Here is a 27387-nt window from a genome sequence, read left to right on the forward strand (position 1 = left end):
AAACCTGAAAGCAGAGGGGACCAAGTTCTTGAATCACTAGCCAGTGATTAAGTGGGCACCAGGATGGCACCGGGCGAAGTCACCGCAGTCAGGTGAGTGGGCACTGCTGGGCTCTGCAGTCTCTCGGACCAGGAGGCGTTGTCGGCGACCAGGATGGAGGTGCGAGCTGTCCCACGAAGGATGAAGTCGTTGGCGTCGAAGTTACCCAGGATTGGGCAACAAGCCTTGGCTAATTCAAGCCCACGCGGTGGACTCAAAATGGCGTCTTGAGTGGACCAGGAGGGTCCAGGGTGCTCCTCTTCTGGAAGGGAGCAAGGGCCAGTCTGGAGCAACCAGACCAGCAGCAGAAATGTCGTCGGGCGTCGTCAGGAAGGCCACAAGCCAACGGGCTAGTAGCCAAACAACGCGGTGAGCAGCGGAAAGCAGAAGGGCCCCACGCAGATCGTGGAGATGCTGGGGGGCTGCACTTCGGAGCTGGAGCTGCTCAGAGTCGGGGCTTCTCGGACCCCAAAGCACTCACCAGTAGATTACTCGGCGGGCTTGCTGGAAAGAAGTCGTGCAGTCTTGCCGATGGCCGGTCCCTTGAGGTCTCGTCGCACCCACGGTTCTCAGCTGGGCTGTAGAGGTGGGTAGAGGTCAGAGGTGCCAGGGAAGCCGGTTCTCGTCGAGCTGGGCAGTCGGATTCCGGAGGAAGGACTTACAGCAGACCGCAGTGTTCTTGGATGGTGCCTGCGGATGCAGGGTGACTACTCCTTAGTCACAAGGGAGAAATCTTAGGAAGAAGTCTTGAGTTCCTTTCGCAGAAAGTAGTTTCAGGATTCAAAGATGATCTGATTTGGAAGGGGGCCAGTCTCTACCTTTATCCTGTAAAAAGGGGCTGGCACGCGACTAAGTCCTGCCCTATGGGTGGGACTAGGAGGGGGGTGGTTACACCCACTTCCTTGGCGGGCTTTTCCCCAGCACAGGGTCTGGAGTGACCCTGGAACTGGTTCCAGCCAGCCTATGCACAGTGAGCACCGGGGTGCCACGTGCAGTCACCTTCCTCTAAAGCCCTGCCTACTTACAATACACAAAACCCTGTCTGGGACGGTGCTGGCACCGCCCCTGGCAGGAAACCCTTTGTCCTTATCTCCTGCTCTGGGAGGACTCCCAGCAGCAGGAGGGCAGACTTGTGTCTCGGTGGCAGCATCCATTTTGTGGATGCTAAGGCTCTGTCTGACTTTTAACCGGGTTATAGGTTACAGGCATGTCGTGTCCCTCTAGAAGGGTGGAATGCTAACCCCGTCGCCAGAATTGGCGAGGGGTTAGTATTCCAATTCGTATGACACCTTACTCGACATGTTTTGATAAAGCGATACCAGAGTTGGCACATAACCGCGAGGATTATAATGCACTTAAGAGTATATGGTATGCGATATCATGGAAACGGCTAAGGGATGGATCCCGAAAGCCGCAGACAGGCTCAGCTCATGCTAGAGCACCATCTCACACGATTCCAAGCACTCTGCCTTCAGGATTGTTAAGGCCTGCTATAGGAGTGACTGATAGGAGATCTGTGTGTCCATTTTTAGGGTTAGATATAGGTATACTATACCTAAAGCAAAGGGTGAGTACACCACCTTGCCCCAGCTGTCGTGCAGCCAGTTGTGTCAGTTTTAGTTAGTCAATCCAGGGGTGGCATAATACATGCTTCAGCCCCTGGGAGACTTCTGGGTGCACCTCAGCCCTGGGTACAGGGACTTGGAGAGGGCCCAGTGCCAATTCAGTACCTGAGTACAATTTGGATAGAGAGAACAGCTAGGCTGTGGGTCTGATTAGCAGGCCCACAGCCAGGGAAAGTCGTAAACCAGTGCAGCAAAAAGCAAAAATCTGGGTGATCATAGGATTGCAGACCCTACTCTCCTACACACCCATAGGGCAGGACTTAGTCGCGTGCCAGCCCCTTTTTGCAGGATAAAGGTAGGAACTGGCCCCCTTCCAAATCAGATCATCTTTGAATCCTGAAACTACTTTCCACGAAAGGAACTCAAGACTTCTTCCCAAGATTCTCCCTTGTGACTAAGGAGTAGTCACCCTGCAGCAGCAGGCACCAACCAAGCATCGCGGTTTGTTGCCAGTCTCTCCTCCGGATCAAGACTGCTCCAGCACGACGAGAACCGGCTTCCCTGGCACCTCTGACCTCAACCTACATCATCAGCCCAGCTGTGATCCGTGGGTGCGACGAGACCTCGAGGGACCGGCCCTCTTCAGAACTGCACGACGCTTGTCCAGCACGACCACCGAGTGACCCTCGACTGAGTGCTCTGGGGTAAGAGAAGCCCCGACCCTGAGCAGCTCCAGCACCGAAGTTCAGCCCCCCATCATCCACGAGATCTGCGTGGGGCCCTTCTGCTCTTTGCTGCTCACCGCGTTGTCCAGGTCGCTTTCCGTTGGCTAGTGGCCCTCTCACGACGCTCCACGACGACAACCACTGCTGGTCTGGTTGCTCCAGACTAGCCCTTGCTCCCCTCCAAAAGAGGAGCACCCTGGACCCTCCTGGTCCACTCAAGACGCCATTTTAGGTCCACCGCGTGGGCCTTGCATTTGCCAAGACTTGTTGCCCAATCCTGGGTCCAGCGACGTCGACAGCAAGTACCTTCGTGGGACAGCTCGCACCTCCATCCTGGTCGCCGACAACGCCTCCTGGTCCGAGAGACTGCAGAGCCCAGCAGCGCCCACTCACCTGGCTGAGGTGACTTCGTCCGGTGCCATCCTGGTGCCCACTCAAATCACTGGCTAGTGATTCAGAACTTGGTCCCCTCTGCTTACAGGTTTCTTCTTCCCTGATCCAGGCTTGGATCACCACGAACTTCTTCACTGGCCGCCTGCCAGCAACTTCTTTCTTCAGGCTCCTGGATCTTCAACAAGGGTTTCCGACGCAACTTGAACCCTATGCAGCCGCAGCCCCTGGGCTAGGTAAACTGAGTACTCCGGTGCTCCAGCATAGTCCAACACCCTAAGTGTTCGGATCCACTCTTGTTTTCGACCCACCTAGTCGGGTTCGCCCGAGAACAGTAACTTTGTCTTTGCTAGCCTCCATAGACTTTTTCCCGCCTTACGCGTGACAGTTCCCACTCTGCACACGACGTCCCTAGGTCTCCTGCTAGTAATCTAAAGGTTCAGTAGTCCAGTCCTAGCGATTCTAAAGTCTATGAGAATAGTTACTTACCTGCTAGTAATTCGCATTCCACTTTTGTAATATATGGTTTTTCGTGCCCCTCGGGCATTTGTGTAAATTGTGCGACTTAAAGTATTTTCGTAAGAGTTTTGTTGTGTGCTTAGCTCCCTGACTCATAAAGAGTTCAGGGTAGACTTGTTATAAATAAATATCTGTTTATTTTCATAACAACTTGTGTGGTGTCCTTTCACTTGGTGTTCAAGGGGTAATGTGATGGTAAAACAGCTGGCTTAACACGCCCTCTAGAGTCTTAGCCTTAGACTGCTCGTATCCATGCTACTAGGATAGCTGGTCTATAAGGTTGACTTACAACCAATCATCAATAAGGGTTGTTTGGACTGATACATAGTGATCACTAGAATAGTGAGCACTGCATATCAGACCAACTTCTCACAGTGTTTGTGTCCGATCACAAACCGCAGATACTTGCGATGACGTAGGGCAATCGGTATATGGAAGTAAGCATCTTGGAGATCCACCGAACACATCCAATCTCCTACTTGCAGATGTGGACATATTTGATGAAGGGCCAACATGCAAAACTTCTCCTTCACAATGACTTTGTTCAGAAGTCGAAGGTCTAGGATAGGTCTGAACTTGTGCTCCTGATCTTTTTTGGGCACAAGAAAGTACCTGGAGTAGACTCCCTTTCCTCTTTGTATTGTATTGTAAGGGGCATTTATAAAGCGCGCTGACACCATGGGTTTCCTGGCGCTGAGAGGGAGGAACTTCTTCTATAGCTTGTTTTTGAAGAAGAGCCTTCACCTCCTGCCAGAGTAGTTTTAGTTGGTGCAGACGAGATCTTTTCGGAGGAATGTCCTTTGGAAGCACACCGAAACGAACAAGTTACTTACCTTCGGTAACGATATATCTGTAAGAAACAGTAGTTAGTATTAGATTCCTTACCTTAGAATATCCCCAGGCGTCAGTCTGGATCCGGAAACTTTTGCGTAGCAGTACCCCTGCGCGTCGGTAGGCGTCGTCTGCAGGCGTCCCCTGCGGCTCCGCGTCGTCGGCGTCGTGCGCCGTGATGACGTCGCTGGAGTATATAGACGCCGCCTCCGCGCGCTGACGTCAGTTCTTTGCACACAGCTTTTCCGCGCCAGAACACGCAGAGCCATGTGAGAACCAACACTGGTGCCATTTGAAACTAGGGCCCTGAAAGGGATGTCCTTAACCCTAGGTATCAGTTCGCAGAACGGGGAGGATGGGCGGGGCGGTAAGGAATCTAATACTAACTACTGTTTCTTACAGATATATCGTTACCGAAGGTAAGTAACTTGTTCATCTGAAAGAAACAGGTTAGTATTAGATTCCTTACCTTAGAATAGATACCCCAGCAATACCAACCCCGGTGGTGGGTCTGCGAACCAATACAACCTACACCAGAAAGTCCTGGAGGACCGAACGGCCAAAGAAGCCATCCCTCCGGACTTGACTGTCCAGGCAGTAGTGCCTCGCAAAGGTGTGCAGCGAGGCCCACGTGGCCGCCTGGCAAATGTCCTGCAAAGGGACTCCCCGGCCCAGGGCAGTAGTAGCCGCCGTGGCCCGAGTGGAATGGGCCCTCAGCCCAACAGGAGGCTCCTTCCGAGCCAAAGAGTAGCATGCTTTGATGCACAGGACGACCCACCGAGAGATGGTCCGTTTCTGTACCGCCCTTCCCTTCTTCTCACCCACGTAGCCAACAAACAGTTGGTCATCCACCCGGAACTGGCGTGTGCGATCCATATAGAATGAAAGCGCACGTTTTGGGTCCAGACGATGGAGCCGCTCTTCATCCTTTGAAGGATGCGGAGGCGGGAAGAAAGAGGGCAAGGTGATGGACTGCCCAATGTGAAAAGCAGAGACTACCTTGGGCAGGAAAGAAGGTCTAGTCCGAAGAACCACCTTATCAGGATGAACAGACAAGAAAGGAGGTTGAATAGAAAGAGCCTGGAGCTCACTCACTCTCCTGGCAGAGGTGATGGCTACCAGGAAGGCCGTCTTTAAGGTGAGAAGACGGAGAGGACAGGAATGAAGGGGCTCAAAGGGAGCGCACATCAGGAAAGTCAAAACCAGGTTCAAGTCCCACTGAGGCATCACGAACGGAGTTGGAGGATACATGTGCGTGATGCCCTTCAAGAATCTCAACACAATAGGGGACTTGAACAAAGATGGCTGATCAGGTAGCCTCAAGAAGGCGGAAAGGGCAGAAAGATAGCCCTTGATAGTGCCCAGAGCAGAGCCCTGCTGGGCAAGGGAAAGGAGGAAGAGGAGAACCTCAGACAGAGGGGCAGAAAGGGGATCCACAGCCTTCGCTGTGCACCATGCCACAAATCTGTTCCACCGGCAGGCGTATACCGACTTTGTGGAGGGACGCCTGGCTGCCAGAATGACATCACAGACTTCAGGAGGCAAGTCAAATGGCCTCAACTGTCGCCGCTCAATCTCCACGCATGGAGGTGGAGACTGGACAGGTTCGGGTGGAGGACCGTCCCCTGCTGCTGCGACAGAAGGTCCTCCTGAAGGGGCAGGCGGATCGAGGGACCGACTGTCATGCTGAGTAGCTCGGGATACCAGTACCTTCGAGCCCAGTCCGGAGCCACAAGGATAACTTGGGCCCGGTCGCGCCTGATCTTCTTCAGCACTCTGGGCAGAAGTGGTATAGGCGGAAAGGCGTACAACAGACCGCAACTCCACTCGCGCCGAAAGGCGTCGCCGAGCGAGTGCCGCCTTGGAAACTCCAACGCGCAGAACTGATGACATTGCGCGTTCTCTTCTGTGGCGAATAGATCTAACCAAGGCTCTCCCCATTGCTGAAAGAGGCCTCTCGCCACATCCGAGTTCAGACGCCATTCGTGATCCACCGAGCACCGACGGCTGAGTTCATCCGCCCTGGCGTTCAGAGAACCTGCCAGGTGTTGAACCGTCAGAGTCACGCCCTGACGTTCCAGCCATTGCCAGAGGCGCAGAGCCTCTTGGCAAAGGGTCCACGACCCCACACCGCCCTGTTTGTTGCAGTACCACATGGCGGTGGTGTTGTCCGTGAACACCTGCACTACACTCCCGTTGACAAAGGGGAGGAATGCCTTCAGTGCTAGGCGAATCGCCCGCAGCTCCAACATGTTGATATGGAGCCGGGACTCCGCCGGAGACCAGAGGCCTCTGATCTCCGCCTCTCCCAAGTGGCCACCCCAGCCTTGGAGGGACGCGTCCGTCACAACCACGTGCTCCGGTTGGGGAAGGGAGAGGGATCTGCCCCTGACCCAATCGCGGTCCGTAAGCCACCACTGCAACTGTCTCGCAGTGCCCTCCGAGATCAGGACATGGTCGGATAGGTTGCCCTGATGCTGGGCCCACTGAAACTTCAGGTCCCACTGCAGAGCCCGCATCCGCCATCTGGCGTGATGCACCAGAAGGATGCAGGAGGCCATCAGCCCCAGAAGCCGCAGCGTCAACCTGACCGAAACCCGGGATAACGGCTGAAAGATGGGAATCAGAGCCTGAATATCCCGGACCCGCCGTTCCGGAGGATAAACCCGAAACTGCGCCGAGTCGAGAACCGCTCCGATGAAAAGGAGCTTTTGAGAGGGACACAGGTGTGATTTCGGCACATTGATGGAAAACCCCAGCTCGTGCAGGAGGTCTGCCGTCATCTGAAGGTGGTGGACGACTGTCTGGGGCGAGCCCGCCTTCAACAGCCAGTCGTCGAGGTAGGGGAAGACTGAAACCCCTAACCGGCGCAGATGAGCTGCGACCACCGCCATCACTTTCGTGAACACCCGTGGGGCGCTGGTAAGGCCGAATGGGAGCACGATAAACTGAAAGTGCTCGTGGCCTACCGTGAACCGCAGGTAACGCCGGTGGGCCGGCAGGATGGGGATGTGAAAATACGCATCCTGCAAGTCCAACGCTACCATCCAGTCTTGTGGGTCTAGAGCAGCCAAGACCTGAGCCAAAGTCAACATCTTGAACTTCTCCTTCCGGAGGAAGCCGTTGACGTTCCGTAGATCCAAGATAGGACGCAGGCCTCCCTTGTCCTTCTTGGGTACCAGAAAGTAGTGGGAGTAGCAACCACACCCTACTTCTGGCCCAGGAACGCGCTCGATGGCCCCCTTGGCCAAGAGGGCCGTAACTTCCTCCTGCAGAAGTGTCAAGTGGTCCCCCGACACACGGTGGTTCTGCGGTGGCATGGCTGGAGGAGTGGACTCGAAGGGGAGGGCATAGCCCCTTCGGACAAGCTGCAGCACCCACCTGTCCGATGTTATCGCGCGCCAGCGGGAGTGGTGATGGCGAACCCTGCCACCCACTGGCGTCACGTGAGCCCGAAAGCTCGGACTAGGAAGGCTTGGATGCCGCAGCGGAGGGAGGCGTGGACTGACCACGACGCTGGCCTCTACCGCCACCACGGCGGAAACCACGGGCGCCACCGCGCTGGGGAGCGCTCTGCGCCGCGTGGCTGGCAGCACGCGTGGGACCTCCCCTCCCTTGGCCACGAAAGGGCCGAAACGAACCCGTCTGCTGGCGCTGGGTCGAGAGACCCAAGGACTTGGCCGTGACCCTGGAGTCCTTGAAGCGCTCCAGCGCGTGGTCCGCTTTGTCACCAAATAGGCGACTGCCATCAAATGGCATGTCCATAAGTGTATTTTGGACGTCTGGTGAGAAGTTGGCAGATCTCAGCCAGGCATGGCGACGAATCGCCACCGTAGTGGACATGGCCCGTCCCAGTGAGTCTGTGGTGTCCAGACCACAACGGATCGAGTACCGCGCCGCATCCCGGCCTTCAACCAAGGCCCGGGTGAGCTTGTCCCGCACTTCCTGGGGGCATTGCGGCAAACACTCCTCGACCGTATCCCACAGGGAGTGGGTGTAGCGGCCCAAGAGGCACGCGGTGTTACAAGACCGCAGTCCAGCGCTCAAAGAGGAAAACACTTTTTTACCAAATTGGTCGTACCTCTTTGATTCCCGGTCGGGCGGAGCCGACGGAAATGCGGACTGTGAAGTGGAGGCCTGGATCACCAGACTCTCCGGGGAGGGATGGGTGGACAGGAAGGCAGGGTCGTCCGAGCATGGACGGTGACGCCTGGCAACGTTCCGGTCAACCGGCGCACCAGAAGCGGGCCTAGACCAGGTGCCCAGAAGGACATCCGTCAGGGCCTCATTAAACGGCAGCAGAGGCTCCTGGGGGCATGACTGCGGTTTAAAAACTTCCGTCAGAATATTCGGTTTGACCTTCGCGACGGGGAGCTCAAGGTGTAAGGCCTTGGCAGCCCTCATCAGGACCACCGAATAGGCAGCACCTGCCTCGGACGCCACAGGGGACGGAGAGACAAACCCAGGGTTGGGCGACTCGTCCAGGCCACTGGCATCACCCAGATCACCTACCCAGTCCACATCATACTGGCAGGCACGGGATAGAGGGTCCTCAGACCCCTCCCAACCCTCTCCATACTCCTCCTCATCATACCCATATTCTGGATCGACGATATAGACATCGGGGTCAACGGGCCCCATCGGCGTCGGATCCGGCGTCGGACGACGCCGGTCCGGCTCCGAGTCCGGAGTCGGGGAGGAAAGGGGGGTGGCGCCGCGCGGCGTCGGTGCCGGGGACCCGACGCCGGCCGGAGCCGACGGCGGAGTCGCTGCACCACGCGGGGGCGGTACCACGGGTTGGCCCACAGGAACCGACGCCGGAGAGGCCGGGAGACCAGCCGGCGACGAACCAGAGGGAGCCAGCGGCGCCGGGGCCGGAGCCACCGGCGGCGCCGGGGCAGGAGCACCCGAACCGCTCGGGCCCCCAGACGGGCCCGACGGGCCCGCAGGCGCCGAAGGCCCCGCCGGAGAAGACCTCGCCCTCATAGCAATGAGGAAGGCCTCGATCTCCTCACGCGACGCGCCTTCCCCAGGGACCGACAGGTGTGGGGTAGACGGCGTCGGCGACCCATGCGGGACCGCGGGGGTGGGGTCACCCGAGCCCCCGGCCGCAGCACGCGGGCGTCGGGGGGAGTCGGGGGTGCGATGGCGACGCCCCGACTTCTTGTGCTTACCTGACGAGCCGGAGGAATGGTGGCGACTCCCAGAGCGCCCATGGCGGCTCCGCGACCGTTCCCTCGACCGCTCCCTCGACCTCCGACCGGACCGGGACCGCTCTCGACGCGGGGCCGACACCCGGAGCTCGAGAAGCTTGCGGGACCGCTCCCGCCTAGCTTTTCCAGTCAAGGCCCGACAGTCGACGCAGGACTCCACGTCGTGGTCCGCGCCCAGACACCGGAGGCAGAGTCGATGGTGGTCGGTGACCGACATCAGGCGGTCGCACTCGTCACAACTCTTGAAACCGGGCATCCTACCGGCACCGTAAAGATCAATTAGTTAACAAAAAACTTGGTCAAAAGACCGGAGTACTGCTCTTCGGATCTGCGCTAACTGGCGCGGAAAAAAGAAGAACTGACGTCAGCGCGCGGAGGCGGCGTCTATATACTCCAGCGACGTCATCACGGCGCACGACGCCGACGACGCGGAGCCGCAGGGGACGCCTGCAGACGACGCCTACCGACGCGCAGGGGTACTGCTACGCAAAAGTTTCCGGATCCAGACTGACGCCTGGGGATATTCTAAGGTAAGGAATCTAATACTAACCTGTTTCTTTCAGATGTAGTGCGTATCCATTGCGCAGTATATTTAGCACCCAACGATCGTTTGTGATGCTGCACCACTCTGCCAGATGTTGTGAAGCACTTCCTCCCACTGGAGTGGGCAACGGCGCTAGAGGAAGCCACTGCTCATGACTTTCTTCCTGTTCTAGCCGTGGTAGAAGATTGTTGCTGGTGACCACCTTTACCTCTGTTAGACTAAACGGCCCTGAAGTTGGGACTTGCCCTGGTTCTTGTTTTGGGACCACTGAGGGTTTTGAACCCTCTGTTGAGATCCCTTGCGCTGGTTGGGCCAGTACCGATGCGCAAACTCTTTCTTCTTCTCCAGGCCGACGGCCTTGAGTGTGTCCAGTTCGGCCTTCATTCTGTTCATCTCCTTGTCTGCGTGTGTGCCAAAGAGAGGAACCAGAGAATGGGAGGTTCAAGATTCTCTGCTGCGCATCAGGTTTGAGACCTGTAAGCCTCAACCACCATGATCGTCTGGCGCAGATCCCATGCGCGTAAGAATGCGCCGATAGCGTAGCACCGTCCGCTGCCATGCTGATCATTTGGTTTGCCACCAGTGATCCCTCAGCAACTATCTCATCAAAGTCTTTTTTGTCTTCCTTTGGCAGTTTTTCTTTGAATCGTTCCAAAGAGTCCCATAAAGACCTGTCGTATCGGCCTCAACGCAGCCGCGCTGGAGACCTTCAGGGTTGCAAACTTTGCATCCCCAAGAGTCCTGGGACCTGCTTTCTTTATCAGGAGGAACCGATGAAGAAGCAGTGACAGCATGCGTTTTTCGTGCTGCAGCAACGATCACCGAATCTGCAGGCGGATCCGATCTGAAGAAGACGGTTTGTACTTCTTTTGGATGCGAGCCGGCACTGCCTTGATGGTAGCTGGCGACAGAGAGGTGTCCATTACAGGGTCAAGAATCCCTGGAACCAGGGGGAGTAATGGGCGAGACGCTGCTTTCTGATGCAGAGTCTCGAAACTTGAGGGACAGACATCTCGATGTTGAGTTTCTGGGCCCCTCTCTGAAGAACCTCATGGTAGGTGTTAATGTCATCTATCGGAGAGACCCACGAGATAGGGCTGTCCGACAACGTAGGGGAATAATCCCTCGTAGACGAGCGGGTAGAGGAAGTAGAAGAAGTAGATGGTGTTCTCCTACTTCTGTGATGGGCACTGTGTCTCCGTCCTCGTGATCTGTCCGCGTGTTCCTCACGTCTGGGGGAACGTGACCTGTCATGCCTTCTTCACGGGACCTTCCTGTATGCTCTCTCCGTCTAGGGGAGCTCTCTCTGTCCACTTCTTGCACCAGTCTTTGTAGAGGTGACCTGTGGATAGGACTGGCATAGGCCTGCATTTGTCTCGTCGCCCCCGAATCCTTCCAGTGATGCAAAGGAATAAGCCACCTTGGAGACAAACGTACAGCAGAGGAAGTCTCCCTCTGATGTGATGGAGACTCATGGGCAGGACCTCCAGCTTCTGGAGAGCCTGATCTTGAAGAAGGCTGCCTGGAGGAGTGAGAAGAAGAGTGGCGTGAGGCTGACTCTTTGATCTCACTGAGGCAGGTCTCGACGTCGGGCGTGAGCCCCTCGACGCCGAACCGGATTGCCTCCTAGACGTCGATCTCCTGTCTGAAGCGACTGGTCTTGATGGATCCTGACCTCTCGACGTCGGAGCTGACGCCTGGACCTCCCGTCTGCTCGACGTCGAACGTCGACTCGACATCGACCGCCGCCGTTGGGAACCAGGTGAAGGATGTCGGCGGAGGACTTCTCCTTCTCAAGCAGAATCTATTCTCGACGTCGAAGGTCTTCAAGACGACGGCGGAGGGGTGTCTATCCTCGACGCCGAACGCCGTCGGAGATCTCATCCTCGACGTTGATCGTCGCCGGGTTGACGACGGCGGAGGACTCTCGCCCCTTGACGTCGATCGCTGATGGATTTGCGACGACGGAGGGGAACCTGCTCTCGACGCCGAACGTAGTGACGACGACGGCGGAGGGCTTTTACTCCTCGACGCCGATGGGTTGGCTGAGCTCGTCATGAACAATGGGAATCAATAACTATCAGCACAGGAGGGGAAAAGTCAAAGCACCCAATGTGTTTAGGAGAGTCTTTGAAAGAGGTTTTTTTCACCGGGCCGGGGCTAGAGCCCGTTTCCCTGGCCGGACTTTTGAAAGGGTACATTATCAGTACCAAGGAAGAGCTGCGCTTGGAGGTTTCCAAGCAGCAACAGGGTTTTACCCTCAAAGAGGAAGACAAGAGAGTGTTCGCAACCCTAGGGGAAGAGCTCAGTTCTCCCAAGGATCTCAAGGTGAGCACGAGGACAGATTCTGGTTTGATCCCAAATGGGGTAGGGGGAAGATTGAGATGGTTTGTGAAGATGTGGGCAATTTTAACAAAAGGCAGATGGGTAATTTAAACAGTAAAAGGTTATGTTATAGAATTTCAAGAGGAGCTGAAGCAGTTAGAGGAACCAATACAATTGGTTTTCCAAAAAGATTTACAAGACATATTAGAAAAAGAAGTTTTAGAGATGTTGCAGAAAGGGGCGATAGAACGGGGCTTTGTGAGTACGATATTTTTGGTGAAGAAGAAGGCAAAGGGGTGGAGACCTGTGATAAATCTGAGAAATAGGAATCAATATGTTGTTTACAGACATTCAAGATGGAAGGGATCCATCTTCTGGGAGATATTCTAAGGAGAAAGATTGGTTGGTGTCGCAGATATTTACAGTTCAGATGCATCGGGGAGCTGTATCAATTTTCTTGTCTCCAATTTGGTCTGGCGTGAATGGTTTGTAAAAAAAAAGCGAGGGTATCTCTAAGAGGATTAGCAAGGGTAATTGGATTGTTTACAAGTTCAATACAAGCAGTTTTCCCTGGACGCTCCATTACAGAGCTTTACAGAGAATGAAAGCAGAAGCGTTGAGGAAGGGTTATTGTTCTGGAGATTTTGTTATCCTTACGGAAGAGGCTCGGGAGGAGATTTTTTGGTGGTTAGAGAACGTAGAAGCTTGGAATGGCAGGGCAATTTTTTTAATTTGTGCAGATTTTGTATTAGAGACTGACACAAGCATGTTTGGATGGGGTGCTTGCTTGGAGGAACAGAAAACAGGTGGAATATGGTCCAGGGAAGAGAGGTTGGAAAACATATATGGTTTAGAAATGAGAGCAGGGCTCTATGCCTTGTAAAGTTTTGGAAGAAAGGTGAGGAATTTCAATGTTTTGTTGAAAATGGACAACACATTGGCGGTTCGTTACAGAAACAGATTGGGTGGAAGCAGGTCGAGGAACCTGACACAATTAGCGAAGAAGATTTGGTCTTTTTGTCTAGAACAGAAAATAGGACTACAAGCGAATACTTACCAGGTCAGGAGAACATTGTTGCAGATTGTAATTTGAAGTATCTCAGGGACTTCAGTGATTGGAAACTGAATGTTTAGTATTTCAAGAGAATATTACAGGTAGGGGGTCCTCTGGATGTAGATTTGTTTGCGTCAAGGTTGGTGTTCCAATTAGAGGTTTTTCAGTTGGAGGCCGGATCCATTGGCAGAGGAAGTGGATGCGCTTCAACAAGATTGGAGGAAGATAAGGGGGTATGCATTCCATTTGCAATGATTCAGAGGGTGTTGTTGATGGTGAGGAGACAGAGTTGTCAGTTGATTACTGTGACGCCTTTTTGGGCAGGAGAGGCCTGGCTTCCAGGTTTGTGAGAAATGGCGACAGTGGAGCCTTACTTAATACCGGAGTCAGAGGATCTGCTTATAGGGGCAGAAGGGGGATTTCATCCTTTGGTTATAGAAGGGGCGTTGAGACTTCTTGTTTGGAGGATTTCAGGAGAGGAGTGCAGTTCAGAGTACTTTCGGAGCAGGCTCAAGAGTTGCTAAAGGAGTCTTGGGCACCAGGAACTAGGAAGAGATATGTTGGAGTGTTGAAGAAATGGGTTTGTTGGTGTGTAGGAAGCGGTCTGGATCCCGTGGAGGCATCTGCCGTAGAGTTGGCAAACTATCGCTTTTGTTTCAGAGAGGTTTGACCTACAGGACTATTAATTGTTATAGACCGGCAATTGCTGCTGGTCCTAATTTGGTAGGGGGTAGTTCCATAGTTAAGTTGAGTAGACCGCCTAGAGCTAGGTATAATTGTTTGTGGTACGTTAATAAACTGCTAAACTTGTTTGAAGGCAAATAGGTTTTTGAGTTTGAAGCAGTTGTCGGGGAAGCTGGCTACTTTGTTGTGTCTGATTTCTTTCATGAGAGTTTCAGATGTAAAAGCTCTGGATGTTAATAATAGATGTTATAATCCAGACAAAGTAAGAATAGGCATAAGGGGCATCTGATAATGAGGAAACTGCCAGGCCCACTGTTTCTCTGTTACCTCTTGGTGGCGTCTTTGGATATTTGGAATTTCCAACTGGCTGTAATCATTACATCATTCCTAGGCACATTCAATCATTACTGTATTAACTGTATTAATACATCTGCAAATCTAAACTTCACAAAAGTATCAAGTGTTTAATATTAGTATCAGTACCACATCTAAGCTAAAAATTATTTCTAATTAACATACTCATTAATTTATAAAGGAATCTCAGTACCTCTGTCATCCTGGCAGCGAGGAACACCCTGTCTTTGCCGATTTGATGCATTTACAATTTCATCTTTTCTACGTGCCTGAACTATGTGAATTGCCTCCAGCTGTCTATCAAGTGCTGTACATATATTGGCATGAAGAGGAGAACTACGAACGCGTTCCATTTTGCCCAGCAATGTCACAACCTGTACGAAAAAAGTACATACCATATAACAGTCACGTATTTAATGCAATGATGTTGCACAAAGGCAAATAAAACAAATATTTCACTGAATCAGCACCTGCAAACAGTGATACACAAATATATTTCTGTGCAATATTACAATAAAGCTAGACTTACTGGCTTTGCTAACGATTTGTATTGTTGGTTGTGCAACTGATACTGGTGCTAGCTGTCTGCATGGGTAGTGTGGTATTATTGTGGCATTAGTGATGTTTGTAATATTGGTGGAACTATAGTGGTGTTGGTGGCATTACTGTTGATAGTATTAATATTAGTGTTGGTTTTGGTGTGGGAAATAAGTCAGGCTGGTACCGGTTGTGGTGCTAGTGGGAACATGAGACGTGATTTACTGCTGGTGCCGGTGGTATATGGGGTTTATTGGGTATAATTGATATTTGTGGTAGTACTATTGCTAGTGGTAATGTTAGAATGGCACTGGTGGAAGTGGTGTCGGTGTGGAATTGGTGGTAGTTGTTGCACCTGAAATTTCTTGACTGACCGGGCCACAAGAACCACAGTACTTTGCCGGGCTGTCAGTTTTTGGGGCTCCAAAAAAGCTGTGCATAGCCTGCAGCTGTGTCTTGAGAGTCTCTCCTCTGGGTCTGTCCCTCTTGTGCTCTTGTTGCTTTACATTCTATCTTTGACTCCAAAATTTTTCAAATTTTATTATTAAACTGTACGATTACTTAAAGTCTTTACAGTATAAAACACAAAAAAGAACTCCAAAATGGTAATCAGTTGCCTGGGAGTTTGCAGCTGCCTTTTAATGCAACTCCACTGCTGGTCCACTTCATGTTTTCATTGTCTCGTCTTTTCCTTTTATGACTGTTCTACTCTTGATTTCTTCCAGATTTTCCCAATCCCAGTTTGTTTCCTGCCATGTGGTGTCTGGTGTAATTTCCTTTCCCTGTTTTTTTACTATTAAAAGACCACAATCTTGTTGGAGGGTACGTCAGAACAAATCCATGTTCTGTTGCTTGTTGCCCTGCTCCCTCCACTTGCTGATCCTGACTCTTCACTCGTGGGACTTCCTCTGCTGGATGTTTTTTCCACCTCTGTGCAGGCTTCAATCAATCAATCAGGGGCTTATAAAGAGTAGGTACTCAACTGTGAGGGTCTCAAGGCGCTGAGTGGTGGGGACGGACTGCTGATCCCTCTAGGGGTAGGATCATTCAAAAAGCTAGGTCTTGAGGCCCTTTTTGAATTGGTTCAGCGATGCAGATTGCCTGAGGTGGAGGGGCAGGATGTTCCAGGTATTGGCGGCGAGATAGGAGAAGGATCTTCCTCCGGTTCTGGTCTTGTGGATCCTGGGGAGAGGCAATCTAAACGGACCAGAGTTGTCTGGTGGGCATTTGGAATGCGAGGCAGTGGTTCAGGTATGCCGGCCCTTCGTTGTGGAGAGCTTCGGAGGCATGTGTGAGGAGCTTGTAGCGGATTGTCTTGTTGACTGGGAGCCTGTGGAGTTGTCGAAGGTGTTGCGTGATGTGGCATGGGATGTTGAGGACCAGTCGAGGTGCAGCATTTTGGGCTTTATCAGCCAGGAGTTTTTCTATGCTTTTGGCTATTTTCTTCTGAGAAGGTGGCAGCTTATCTAGGGTGCTTGTCTTCCACATATTCCTGTGTGTGGTGATATTGCGGTGACCAGAAACAATTCCCCTTATCTCACAGAGCAGAAGAGCAGGATCTGAATTACAGGTAAGTTTCCAGCCCGTAACAGTAGTATGGGTTTTGCAGTGGTGTTATCAGAATTAATGGTGGTAATACTGCTTGTAGTATTGGTGGTGAAGTGTTATTGCTCTGGTGGAGTGCTACTAATGTTGCTGTTTCTTATCTGGACTGGCTATCCAAGCAGTAGTGCTCTGTTAATGTTTCTTTGGATGCCTATGCTTCAGTTTTTTTTTTCTATAACTAATTTTATTGAAGGCTTTGCGGCAAAACTCATGGAATCCTAGATTAAAAGTGATCTATGCACATGCACAACAATACAGCAAACCCAGTCATCAGTATTACAAAACATTATGGGGTTAAATTGACAATCCATAGTAGCGACACCATTACCCCCATATTCGGCTGTGCTTTCGGGGACAGCCATAAATCTCAAAGATCAGCTTCTCCTGGTGAGCGCACCAGTCCATCCCCATGCGCCAGCCCCTGATAGTTGATGGTTTTTGCTTTCTCCAGGCACGAGTTGTGTCCCTTTCGACGACCAAACATGCCGCTTCCAGAAAGGTACGCTCAGCTCTAGGTCCACCAGTCTTTTCCATCAACCCCCAACAGCACAATATGTGGCGTGAGCTCCAGAGTGCGGCCCAAGACAGAGGACCTACCCCTCCCAAAAGTGTCTCAACACTGGACACTCCCAGGCTACATGGAAAAAAATCTGCTAATGGAAGCACAAAACGCGTGCATACTGCATGCACATCGGGGAGCTAGTGCTGCAAGCACCACGGTGTTGTATGCAAGTAGTTAAATTGAACAATACGCAGCCATGATGAAATCACCAAATCTCGGGCCCTAGACAGGCCGCCCAGCATTCCTCTTCATCCAGTTCTCCCACCCAGGCCACCCACTTCTTCCGAGTCCACTCAAGGACGTCAGGGGCTTGGATTACCAGCGAGCCGTAGATCACAGAGGTTGCCTCCTTACCCAAACCCCCAAAGAAAACCCTTGCCACTAGTGGACTGAACTTGGGTAGTGAGTCATCCGGGAGATCGTGGGGCCTGCAAAGCCTGGCGTAATTGGAGGTAATGAAAGAACTGTGAATTGGACAATGTATATATAGCCTTTACGTCCTGAAATGAGACAATTCTACCTTCCCTGTAAACATCCCCCTGGTATGAAATCCCAATCCGGCCCAGGGGACAAAGCCCTCCAGGGTCGAAAGCGGACTAAGCCACATTCCATGCCTAAAGGGGTCAACTCGGTGAGGTGGCGGTCCCAGCCAGAGAGCAGAAGAGCGGCCCTCCACCAGGTAAGGGACACCTGCTTACGGAAGATCGAGCAGACCATCCAAACCCATCGAGTGAATCTCCAGATGGTACACTGGGTCATCCCACCCACTGTGAACCAGTCATTAATTGGTATGAAATAGGCTGCGAGGTAGTATAGGTAAATATCTGATAAACCCAAGCCACCATCAAAGGGTGATCAGCGCAGTAACTGAAACGCTACCTTGTGCCTACCACACAAAATTAGTGATCTTGGCAGTCAGGGCCTGAAATCATTTGCAATGGATGGTAGGGATTGCTTCACAGGGTGTACAAACAGCACAGCAAGCACACCATCTTAAACAGGGCGGTGCACCCCATGGGGTTAAATAACAGGTAGGAGTGTTGCAGCACCAAATCCGCGCAAGGGCTTCTCCTTTCACCTCAACCAGGCAGGACTTGCTTTCGTTAAATCGGAGCCCAGACTCCTCACTGTATAGCCGAAGAAGTGACAGACATCGGGGGCCGTAACGATGGGGATCCTTCAGAAATAGAAGGATATTGTCCGCAATAACACAATGTGGTCTTAAAAGCCACTCCCTCACTGCCAGCCCCAATCCTGGGCTTCGCAGTGTATGAGCCATGCCAGGGGCTCTATCACCAAGGGGAATAGTAATGGGGACAGCGGACACCCCTGGCGAGTGACGCTCGATAGGAAAAGTAGGATACAGAAGCTCACTTACACAGACCTGAGCAGTCAGGCGTGGTACAGAAGATGCACCCGAACCAACCCGCTGGAGGACTCTATCCATAAACTCCCATGACACTGTATCAAAAGACTTGCTGAAATCAACTAGCAAGAGGGCTAGGGTGCCATCGAGGTCATGTGCCCAAGACAGTACCGCACAGACTCTCCTAATACAGTAATGTGTGCTGCGACCCGGCATAAATCCACATTGATCTGAATGAATCAGGTGTGGCGACGCCGGACCCAACTGTGTCGCTAGAACTTTTACATAAATTTTAATGTCAACATTGATAAGGGAAATTGGGCGATAAGTTGCACATTGGTTTTTAGGGAGATCCTCTGCTGCAGTGCAGCTGCATAGGAATTCAGAACATGGGGGACATAGGATGTCACAGAAGCGTTTATAATATTCAATAGGATACCCATCGATCTGGCTGTCTTTCCAGCTTGCAATCCTGACACTGCGGAATTCACCTCCTCTAGCGTGAGGTCCTTGTCCAACTCTCCAGACAGAGCACTGGGTATAGACCGCATCGGTATGCTATCCAGAAGATGGTTTGTGACTTCTACTGGCAGCAGGGGATGTCGCAATTACAACCCCTGATAAAAATCAGCAAACGTCTGAGCAATAGCTGGGAGTTCCTCCCGGAGACATCGTGAGGACCGCCCGGTCGGAGATACCCCGAGTAGCCAGCCAATACAATAATTTACCCAATTTATCACCAGATGTGTACACCCTCGGCATAAAGACCATCCAACAGTGTATGGCTTCCTTGAGGGAGACCTGTTGCAGTTCTGTGCGGGCTACGGCCTGGAGACGACGAGTGCCTTCAGTTTCACAGTGACATAGGGTGGCCTCCAGGAGCTGTATTTGACCTTCAAGGTTAGTCAGCCGTGCCACACAGTGTGCCTCCACCCGACAAATGTAGCCTTTAAGGCAGCCTTTCAAGGAAGGCTTACTAGATGCCCAGAGCATCGCTGCAGAGGAAACTGAACCTACATTAAGCTTAAAGAAATGCTGTAGTTCTTCTTCAACAAAAGCAGTAACTCAGAGCTTTGCAAGTGCCAGGCACTGAGCCTCCAAGCGGGGCGCTGGACAGTGGGCTTGGTTTCCCAAGACAACAGAAGCAGAGCATGATCAGAAATACCGCGTGGGAGAATATGCCCAGATTGAACCGAGAAGAGACCAGACGCTGGTAACCACAGCAAGCCTATGTGGGATTCCGCTGCATGTCCCGCTGAGTGGTCAGTACAGACATGTTGGGCAGGATGCCAAAAGCACCACACATTGCAGAGGTCCAGCAAATCAGCCCACGAGGACAGACAGACAGAGTATAGGGCAGTTGAGGCATCAAACTCATGATCGAGAACTGTGTTAAAATCTCCTCCAACCACCATATCGTACCCACTTGGGGAGTGTCAAGAGCAAGGATTGCAGTGATTGCATCAAGAGCTGCATCAGGGGAGGAGGAACGTAACAGGACACAAAGTTGTAATGCCGTGCTTCCAGGTGGCCCTCAATATCCACGGAACATCCCTGGGCATCCGAGTGTTGCACTGTGACTGCAAAGGGGATATATTTATGCAGCAATATTGCAAATCCTCTGGAGCCACGCGTAAAGCTGGATTAGTAAACCCAGTCATAGCCGAAACGGCCCAAAGGGGGCAGCTTGTGCCTAGCAAGTAGGGCTCCTGCAATAAGACGACCGCTGGCCTGTGTCGCCTGATATACCATAATACTGTGGAACTTTTAATCCAGTCTAACAGGGAGTTCACATTTCAGGACAGCATTGTTAGTTTAGGGGGGTTCAGGACGTAGATGGAAAGCATGAGACAGTATCTGCCAAAAGGCAGGGCCCAACATGATAACCTGGGGAACTGCAGTGCTATGCAATACATATTTGACACAAGTAATGTATGGGCTCTCCTTAGACAACCTGAAAGGAAAAAAACACTGCTGCTGAACTACCCCCTGAAACAGGAGAACCTTAGATTTGTCGAACCGCAGGTCTGGGCTGGCGCAGGCCTCCTGCAAGATTATGTCATCGCTTCTCAGCCTTTTGGCTAAGATCATGTATTGTAGCTGGCTGGCTGGCTGGACAACTGGCTGGAAGGCTGGTTGACTGGCTGGTGAGTTAATAGGCTGGCTGGCTAAGCAGGCTGGCTAGGCTGACGCATTAGGCTGAAAGGCAGAGCTGAAATGCTAAGCTGACCGGCTAGGCTGTTCGGCTAGGCCTACCCTGACTGGCTAAGCTTCGATAGGCTAGGCTGACTGTGAAGTGGTTTGCACAGTTGGCTGGGGGAAGTTGTCGAGGCTGGTTGGTTAGGCTGGATGGCTATGCTGGAAGGCTGGTCCGAGTTGCTCAGCCGAGTTGCTAGGCTCATTGGCTGGGCTGGTTGGCTAGGCTGGCTAGCTGAGGGGATGTTTTCTCGATCCTTGAAGTTAAGCAAGGATTAGTTACTTACCTGTAAGCCTAGTTCTCATCCAGGGGTATACTCATCAAAGTCATAATCTATGAATAATCCCCGTGCATGTGTGGGATCCCGGAGCATATAGAAAATTCATATATATACATATATGCATATGTGAAAACATATACATGCAGCCTAAAATATTTCCAAAATGGCAAATATGATGAAATTACATAGGTTTGCATAGTAGCAGCTATAGTCTCCCAACCCCTAAGGAAGAAAGAGAGCAGTAAACATTTGTCATACAACAATGCTTTATTGCCATTGAAAAACCTGTAATTGCCGGCATTTGTCAGTAGGCTGCAGCTGAGTATAAAGAAAACAAAGAAAACTGACACCTTACCTTTAAGGCATTAGAGTAAGGGTACCGTGCCTTTAAGACCTGTAGGCGACCCCCCCCGCTCCCATGATGCACCACAGGTGGCAGTTAGGTCAGTTCTTTTTGGAGGTGCATAAACACCTGAGTAAATCCATAAGTAACATACCACAACTTTGCAGTAATGCTCGTCCGGGGAGGTGGGTGGGTTGCTTATGACTTTGATAAGTATACCCCTGGATGAGAAATAGGATTACAGGTAAGTAACTAATCCTTCTCATCCAGGGGATACTCATCAATAGTCATAATCTGTGAATAGAGTAGCAAGCCCATACCCAAAGTCTCGCGGACGAGCAATCCAGTATACAGCAAAAAACATGATTTAACATCACATTTATAATGCAGTTATGCAAACAAATACCTCAAAGAGGCCTGTCCCAATTGGGCATCGGCCTGTGCATCTGAATCTAGGCATTAATGGCGGGTAAAGGTATGTACTGAACTCCATGTAGCCGCCTTACAAATCTCAGATATTGGAATGTTGCGAAGGAGAGCTGTAGTTGAAGCTTGTCACGAATTAGGTACAATTAAAGGGACTACATGTCCCAGAATGCTTGGTGTTTAGTCTGTCCTCGCTTTCTCCTGTCTTTCCCGGCTTTCTATATCTACTGCCGTGAGTAAGCCCTCGGTGCTTGTCACCTGTGTTTGGCCGCTTCACTGAATCTGGACCTGTGAGGAGAAGGCGAGCTTGGTTAAATCCCTGGTATCCCGATTGCCTTCCTTTGCTCGCGGAGTTGCCGCGCTTACTAGCTGTGTCTTGCCGAAGACACTTTGACCTTTTGGAGAGCCGCGCTGAGAGCTCTGTCAGTGCGGGAGAAGAATTCCTTCACCTCGAATAACTTCGTATATTTGGAACTGACACTAGCGGTGGGCTAGTATTGGGAGAGTGCCTTTTTTCCCTTCCAATCTTGTTTTGTTTGCTGAACGACTTCCTGTTTTTCGGGGCCGAACATTTTGATTTTCTTGGAGCTGTTGAGAGGCTCGGATTTCCTTCTTGTATGAACACTGTTGCGAGAACTAGGACAGTTTGTGTTGAACCTTCAGAGACTACATCCCACTAAGATAAGTAGTGTTCTTAACTATCTGTGAGTGACTACGGAGACAGTATCCTTCTCATTCTCGAACTGGGGTTCTAGGGCAGTTCCCTGCTACTTTTGCTGTTTACTTTATTTTTTCTACTTTTTGCCTTTGTCTGATGGAATGATTGCTGGAGCCTTGTTATGTAAGTGTACTTTAATATTATAGTATATACATATAGAGGTGTCATTGAACTCCAAGGAAGAGTGTGATTTTTGTGTCTTGTGTCTCTATACAGGAACCAGTACACAGATCCACAGCGTGGTGTCTCTCCTGTTATCGAGCCATGTAGATGGTTTATGGCTGCCAGCCCTTTTTGTTTTATTTATCCACTTTTCCCCTTCCCTGGGTGAGGTCCTCAGAGGCGAGTGTTATATTAAGACTCACTTGGGGTGCCGCATCTAGGGAGGAGAGAAACTAGCACCTACATCGCTCCCGCTGTACCTGAAGCTTAAGGTTAGTCAATCTGTATAAATCGTAACAGAGTGACAAGCCCACGTTCTAATACGGCCTGGACACTAACACGGTCCTGACTTCTATGCTAGAAACCCTTAACGCATTACGAGTAGAGGTAGATGCAGTAAGAGTGGAGAATCATGATATGAGGAATGAAATGAGTACTCTTCGACATGAGGTAGCAGGAATAGCACGATCCAGTCCCACTAGTGTTAGAGGAGCCCATTACATCAGGGAAGCCACGTTACCTCCTCCTCTTCAGTCACAAACCTCCGTTACACAGGGAGTTCACGGTCCTTCCACCATTAATGTCATACAACCAGTGCGATTACCATTGGCACCCCCAGAAAGGTTCTTAGGGGATCCTAAGAAGTTCAGTACATTTCTGGGACAGTGTAGGTTACATTTTATGTGCAAACCCACTGTCTTTCCTGACGATCATTCCAAGACGGCATTTATGTTGTCCTATCTAGGGGGTAACGCGGCTAGCTGGTCGTTTCCTCTGATTGAAAGGAATGATCCAGTCTTGAATGACTTTGAAGAATTTTGTGAAGAGATGAGGAAGCTTTTTGATCGTAAAGCACACATGCTATCCTTAGATAGAGAGCTGATTACGCCTAAACAAGGATCTCAAGACCTGTTGTCTTATATAACACATTTTAATCGTATTGTTGTTGAAACTGATTGGCCAACCAAAAAGAGAGTCTCCTTGTTTTACCAAGGATTGAAAGGGGAATTGAAGGACGTTCTTGCCCAGGTGGTGACTCTGCCGACTACTTGCGAAGAGTTAATAGACCTCACTGTTCAACTAGATCACAGACTGCAGGAACGTAAAGGCGACAAATACAGACACGATTTCCGTTTCCCCACATCCAAACCGAGAGCAGGCTCAGAAAGCACTCCTTCCCCGGATGCCACAGAACCCATGCAAATAGGAGGGATAAGAGGGCCTTTGAGTTCGGAAGAGCGTACTCGTAGAAGGACTCAGAAACTCTGCATGTATTGTGAAAAACCCGGACACTTTATCAAAGATTGCAGAGCAAAAACTAAGGGTGCGAGAAAACTTTCTGCGGTCGAATATCCTGTTAATGCTTCGGGAAACGAGAATGCTCAAACGAGTCCAAGACCCCTTGTTTGAGCCATGGGATAGAAAAAGAGGTCTACCACGCTGTCGCAAACACTATGCAACCTGCTGTGCCCCATATGAATTTATGTGTCACCATCACATGGCCAGGGGAAACACCTGTGATGGTACATGCAATGCTGGACAGTGGAGCTACGGGCAATTTTATAGATCTCCAATACGCTAAAAGATTGGGAGTCCCGTGTATCCAGAAAGAAACACCTAAAGCTGTGAAGGCGGTGGATGGGTCTGATTTAACATCTGAACCAGTGTGTTATCATACCCGCCAACTAGTTATGCAAATAGGACAAAACCATTATGAACTCATTTCTTTTGATTTATTTGATGCCCCCCAGTTTAAGTTAATCCAGGGTATGCCGTGGTTAACACTGCACAATCCTGTAGTGAAATGGGCTGCTCGTACCATCACCCTCAGTTCTGACTACTGTGCTGACCATTGTACCCTTCCCTGCTTTCATGAGGAAATCCTGATGGAAACCCCTGCAAGTAATCTGGCAAGCGGAGGAAGGTCTTTGAGCGTGAACGCTATCTCTACCCGTCCTGAGGTTTACAGGAGGTACCAGGACGTCTTCAACGAGAAGGAAGCCAGCAAGTTACCCCCGCACAGGGAATATGACTGTGTGATAGAACTGGAACTGGGGGCTAGTATTACATGCAGTAGGATTTATGCCCTCACGGAGGCAGAGAACATCTATCTTCAACAGTACTTGAAGAAACTTTTGGAATCAGGATTCATACGCCCCTCTACACCCCCAGCCTCGTCACCTCTGTTCTCTATTCCGAAAAAAGAAGGGGGCTTGCGTACTTGTATTGATTACAGAGCCCTCAACAGAGTCACCAGAAAGAACAGGTATCCTCTCCCTTTAATACCTGTTCTATTGGACCAGCTGAAAGATGCTAAAATCTTTATCAAGCTTGACTTGCGTGGTGCGTATCATCTTGTGAGGGTCCGTCGCGGAGATGAATGGAAGACTACTTTCCGCACTAAATATGGGCTCTACGAGTACCAGGTCATGCCTTCTGGCCTATGCAATGCTCCTGCAGCGTTTCAATTTTTCATGGATGAGGTGTTAAGGGGCTTACTGGATGTTTCATGTATCGTCTATATAGATGATATTCTCATCTACTCTGCCACACGAGAAGATCACGTTAGGCATGTGTTGGAAAGGCTGCAACAACATGAGTTATTTGCCAAATTGGAGAAATGCCTCTTCCATACCCCTGAAGTGGAATTTCTCGGTTACATCATCGGTCCGAATGGGCTACGAATGGATCATAAGAAGATTCAAGCCATTATACAATGGGAATCTCCTTCTTGTGTGAAAGCTTTGCACAGTTTTTAGGTTTTGCGAACTTTTATCGCCGGTTCATTCAATGTTTTTCTACCATCATCCAACCTTTAACTCATTTATTGAAGAAGGGAGCGGTCTTCAAATGGACGGATCCTGCTGAACAGGCTTTCCAGGCTTTGAAAGCCTGTTTCACTTCTGCACCTATCCTACGCCATCCAGATGCCACTCAGCCCTTCGTGATGGAGACAGACGCCTCACATTATGCTATTGGAGGCATTCTATCGCAAAGACATCCGGACACGGGCCAACTTCATCCAGTACCCTACTTCTCCCGGAAATTGTCCTCCAGCGAGATCAATTACAGCATCACGGACAAGGAGTTGTTGGCTATAAAACGGGCATGTGAAGAATGGCGACATCATCTGTTGGGGGCTAGACACACTGTTGAAATCTTTACTGACCATCGTAATCTCCTTTTCTTGAAAAGTGCTAAGGCGTTAACACCTCGCCAGTTACGGTGGTCCTTGTTTTTCTCGGATTTCGACTTTGTAATAAAGTATCGCCCCGGCCCTCAAAACGGCAAGGCAGATGCCTTATCAAGACCGGAATCGGTTACACGGGATCAGCCATTGGAGGTAGATGATCCTCCCTTTCTTCTTAACAAAGCAACTTTCAGTCCGTTTGTATCTGCTATTACATGTCCCACAGACTTCTTGAGACATGTCGAAGAGAAAAGTGATTTGGTAGATGCTCCCTCCTGGATAGCCAAAGAACCCTTACAGAGAATACAAAAAGGCAGACTTCTCTTCAGAGACAAACAGTTGTATCTTCCTGAGCATACATTACAGTACCAAGTTCTGCAATGGACACATGATTCCTCTTTGAGTGGACATCCAGGAATCCTCAAGACTTTACAGACTACATCGAGGTACTTTTGGTGGGAAAACATACGGAAAGACATTGAAGAGTACGTAGCCAAATGTCCTATATGCATCCAAGCTAAAGCACAACACCAAAGAAGCAGTGGATTGCTACGTTCGCTACCGGTACCTCCGGCTCCATGGCACACGGTTTCAATGGATTTTATTGTAGAAATGCCTCTCAGTTTCGGCAACAACACTATCCTAGTGGTGGTAGACCATCTTACCAAGATGGGTCATTTCATTGCACTAACCAAGTTACCCTCATCAGGAGAGCTGGCCTTAGTCTTTTTGCAAAATGTGGTACGTTTGCATGGCATTCCCTCTGTTCTTATTACCGACAGAGGAACACAGTTTACCTCTAAGTTCTGGAAAGCTTTGTGTGAGGTTATGAAAATCGATGCTCGATTGTCAACGAGCTACCACCCGCAGACAGATGGTAAAACGGAAACACTAAATCAGACACTAGAACAGTATTTGAGATGCTTTACTCTGCAACAGGAAGAGGAATGGAGAACGTTGTTGTGGATGGCTGAGTTTGCCTACAATAACACGACTCATTCTTCTTTAGGCTGCTCGCCTTTTTTTTGTCTTTCTGGTTATCACCCTAATTCCCTGCCTTTCGAACAGCCATGTCCTTCTTCCCATCCTACCATACAGCATCATCATGAGCATCTGCAGTCTGTTTTACAGGATGCTAAGAAGCATTTGGCGGCAGCCAGAAACCGCGATAAAGCACAGGCCGACAAGAAGAGAACTCCTGAGCCAGCTTATTCTGTGGGTGATAAGGTGTGGTTGAGTACCAAACACTTGAAGCTTAAGGGAAACACTCGTTTGCAACCTAAGTTTGTGGGTCCATACCCCATCATGGCCGTGGTTAATCCGGTGGCCATGAAATCGAAGCTGCCCTCTTCCTGGCACATTCATCCCGTGTTCCATGTGTCCCTGTTGAAGCGGTATGTGCAGGGTACTAGGACGGTAGCCAGACCGCAGCCTTTGGACATAGAAGGGGATGTCGAGTATGAGGTGAGAGCTGTACTCGACTCTAGAAGGGTGAGGGGGGCTTTGCAGTATCTGATCGATTGGAAGGGGTATGGACCTGAGGAGCGTTCTTGGGAACCACTCACTAACTTACATTGTCCTGGGTTGTGGAGACGTTTCCACTCCAGGTACCCTTCCAAGCCTGGTGGACCGCCGGGACGTCGGTCGTTGAGAGGGTGTTCGGTCACGAATTAGGTACAAATAAAGGGACTACATGTCCCAGAATGCTTGGTGTTTAGTCTGTCCTCGCTTTCTCCTTCTGTCTTTCCCGGCTTTCTA

At 50.8% G+C, this 27387-nt stretch overlaps 1 protein-coding gene across 3 annotated transcripts in view; it reads right to left on the reverse strand.

Moving 5' to 3' along the window:
* Nucleotides 1-27387, reverse strand: part of MEIOC (meiosis specific with coiled-coil domain) — a 1190863-nt gene that overhangs the window by 224190 nt on the left and 939286 nt on the right. For all 3 annotated transcript variants that reach the window (XM_078645159.1, XM_078645158.1, XM_078645160.1), the window contains one exon: nt 14437-14617. In XM_078645159.1, the coding sequence (XP_078501285.1) occupies nt 14437-14617 (181 nt within the window). The remainder of the gene's footprint in view (nt 1-14436; nt 14618-27387) is intronic.

Source organism: Lissotriton helveticus, chromosome 5_1 (assembly GCF_964261635.1).
Source record: "Lissotriton helveticus chromosome 5_1, aLisHel1.1, whole genome shotgun sequence".
Classification (NCBI taxonomy): Eukaryota; Metazoa; Chordata; class Amphibia; order Caudata; family Salamandridae; genus Lissotriton; species Lissotriton helveticus.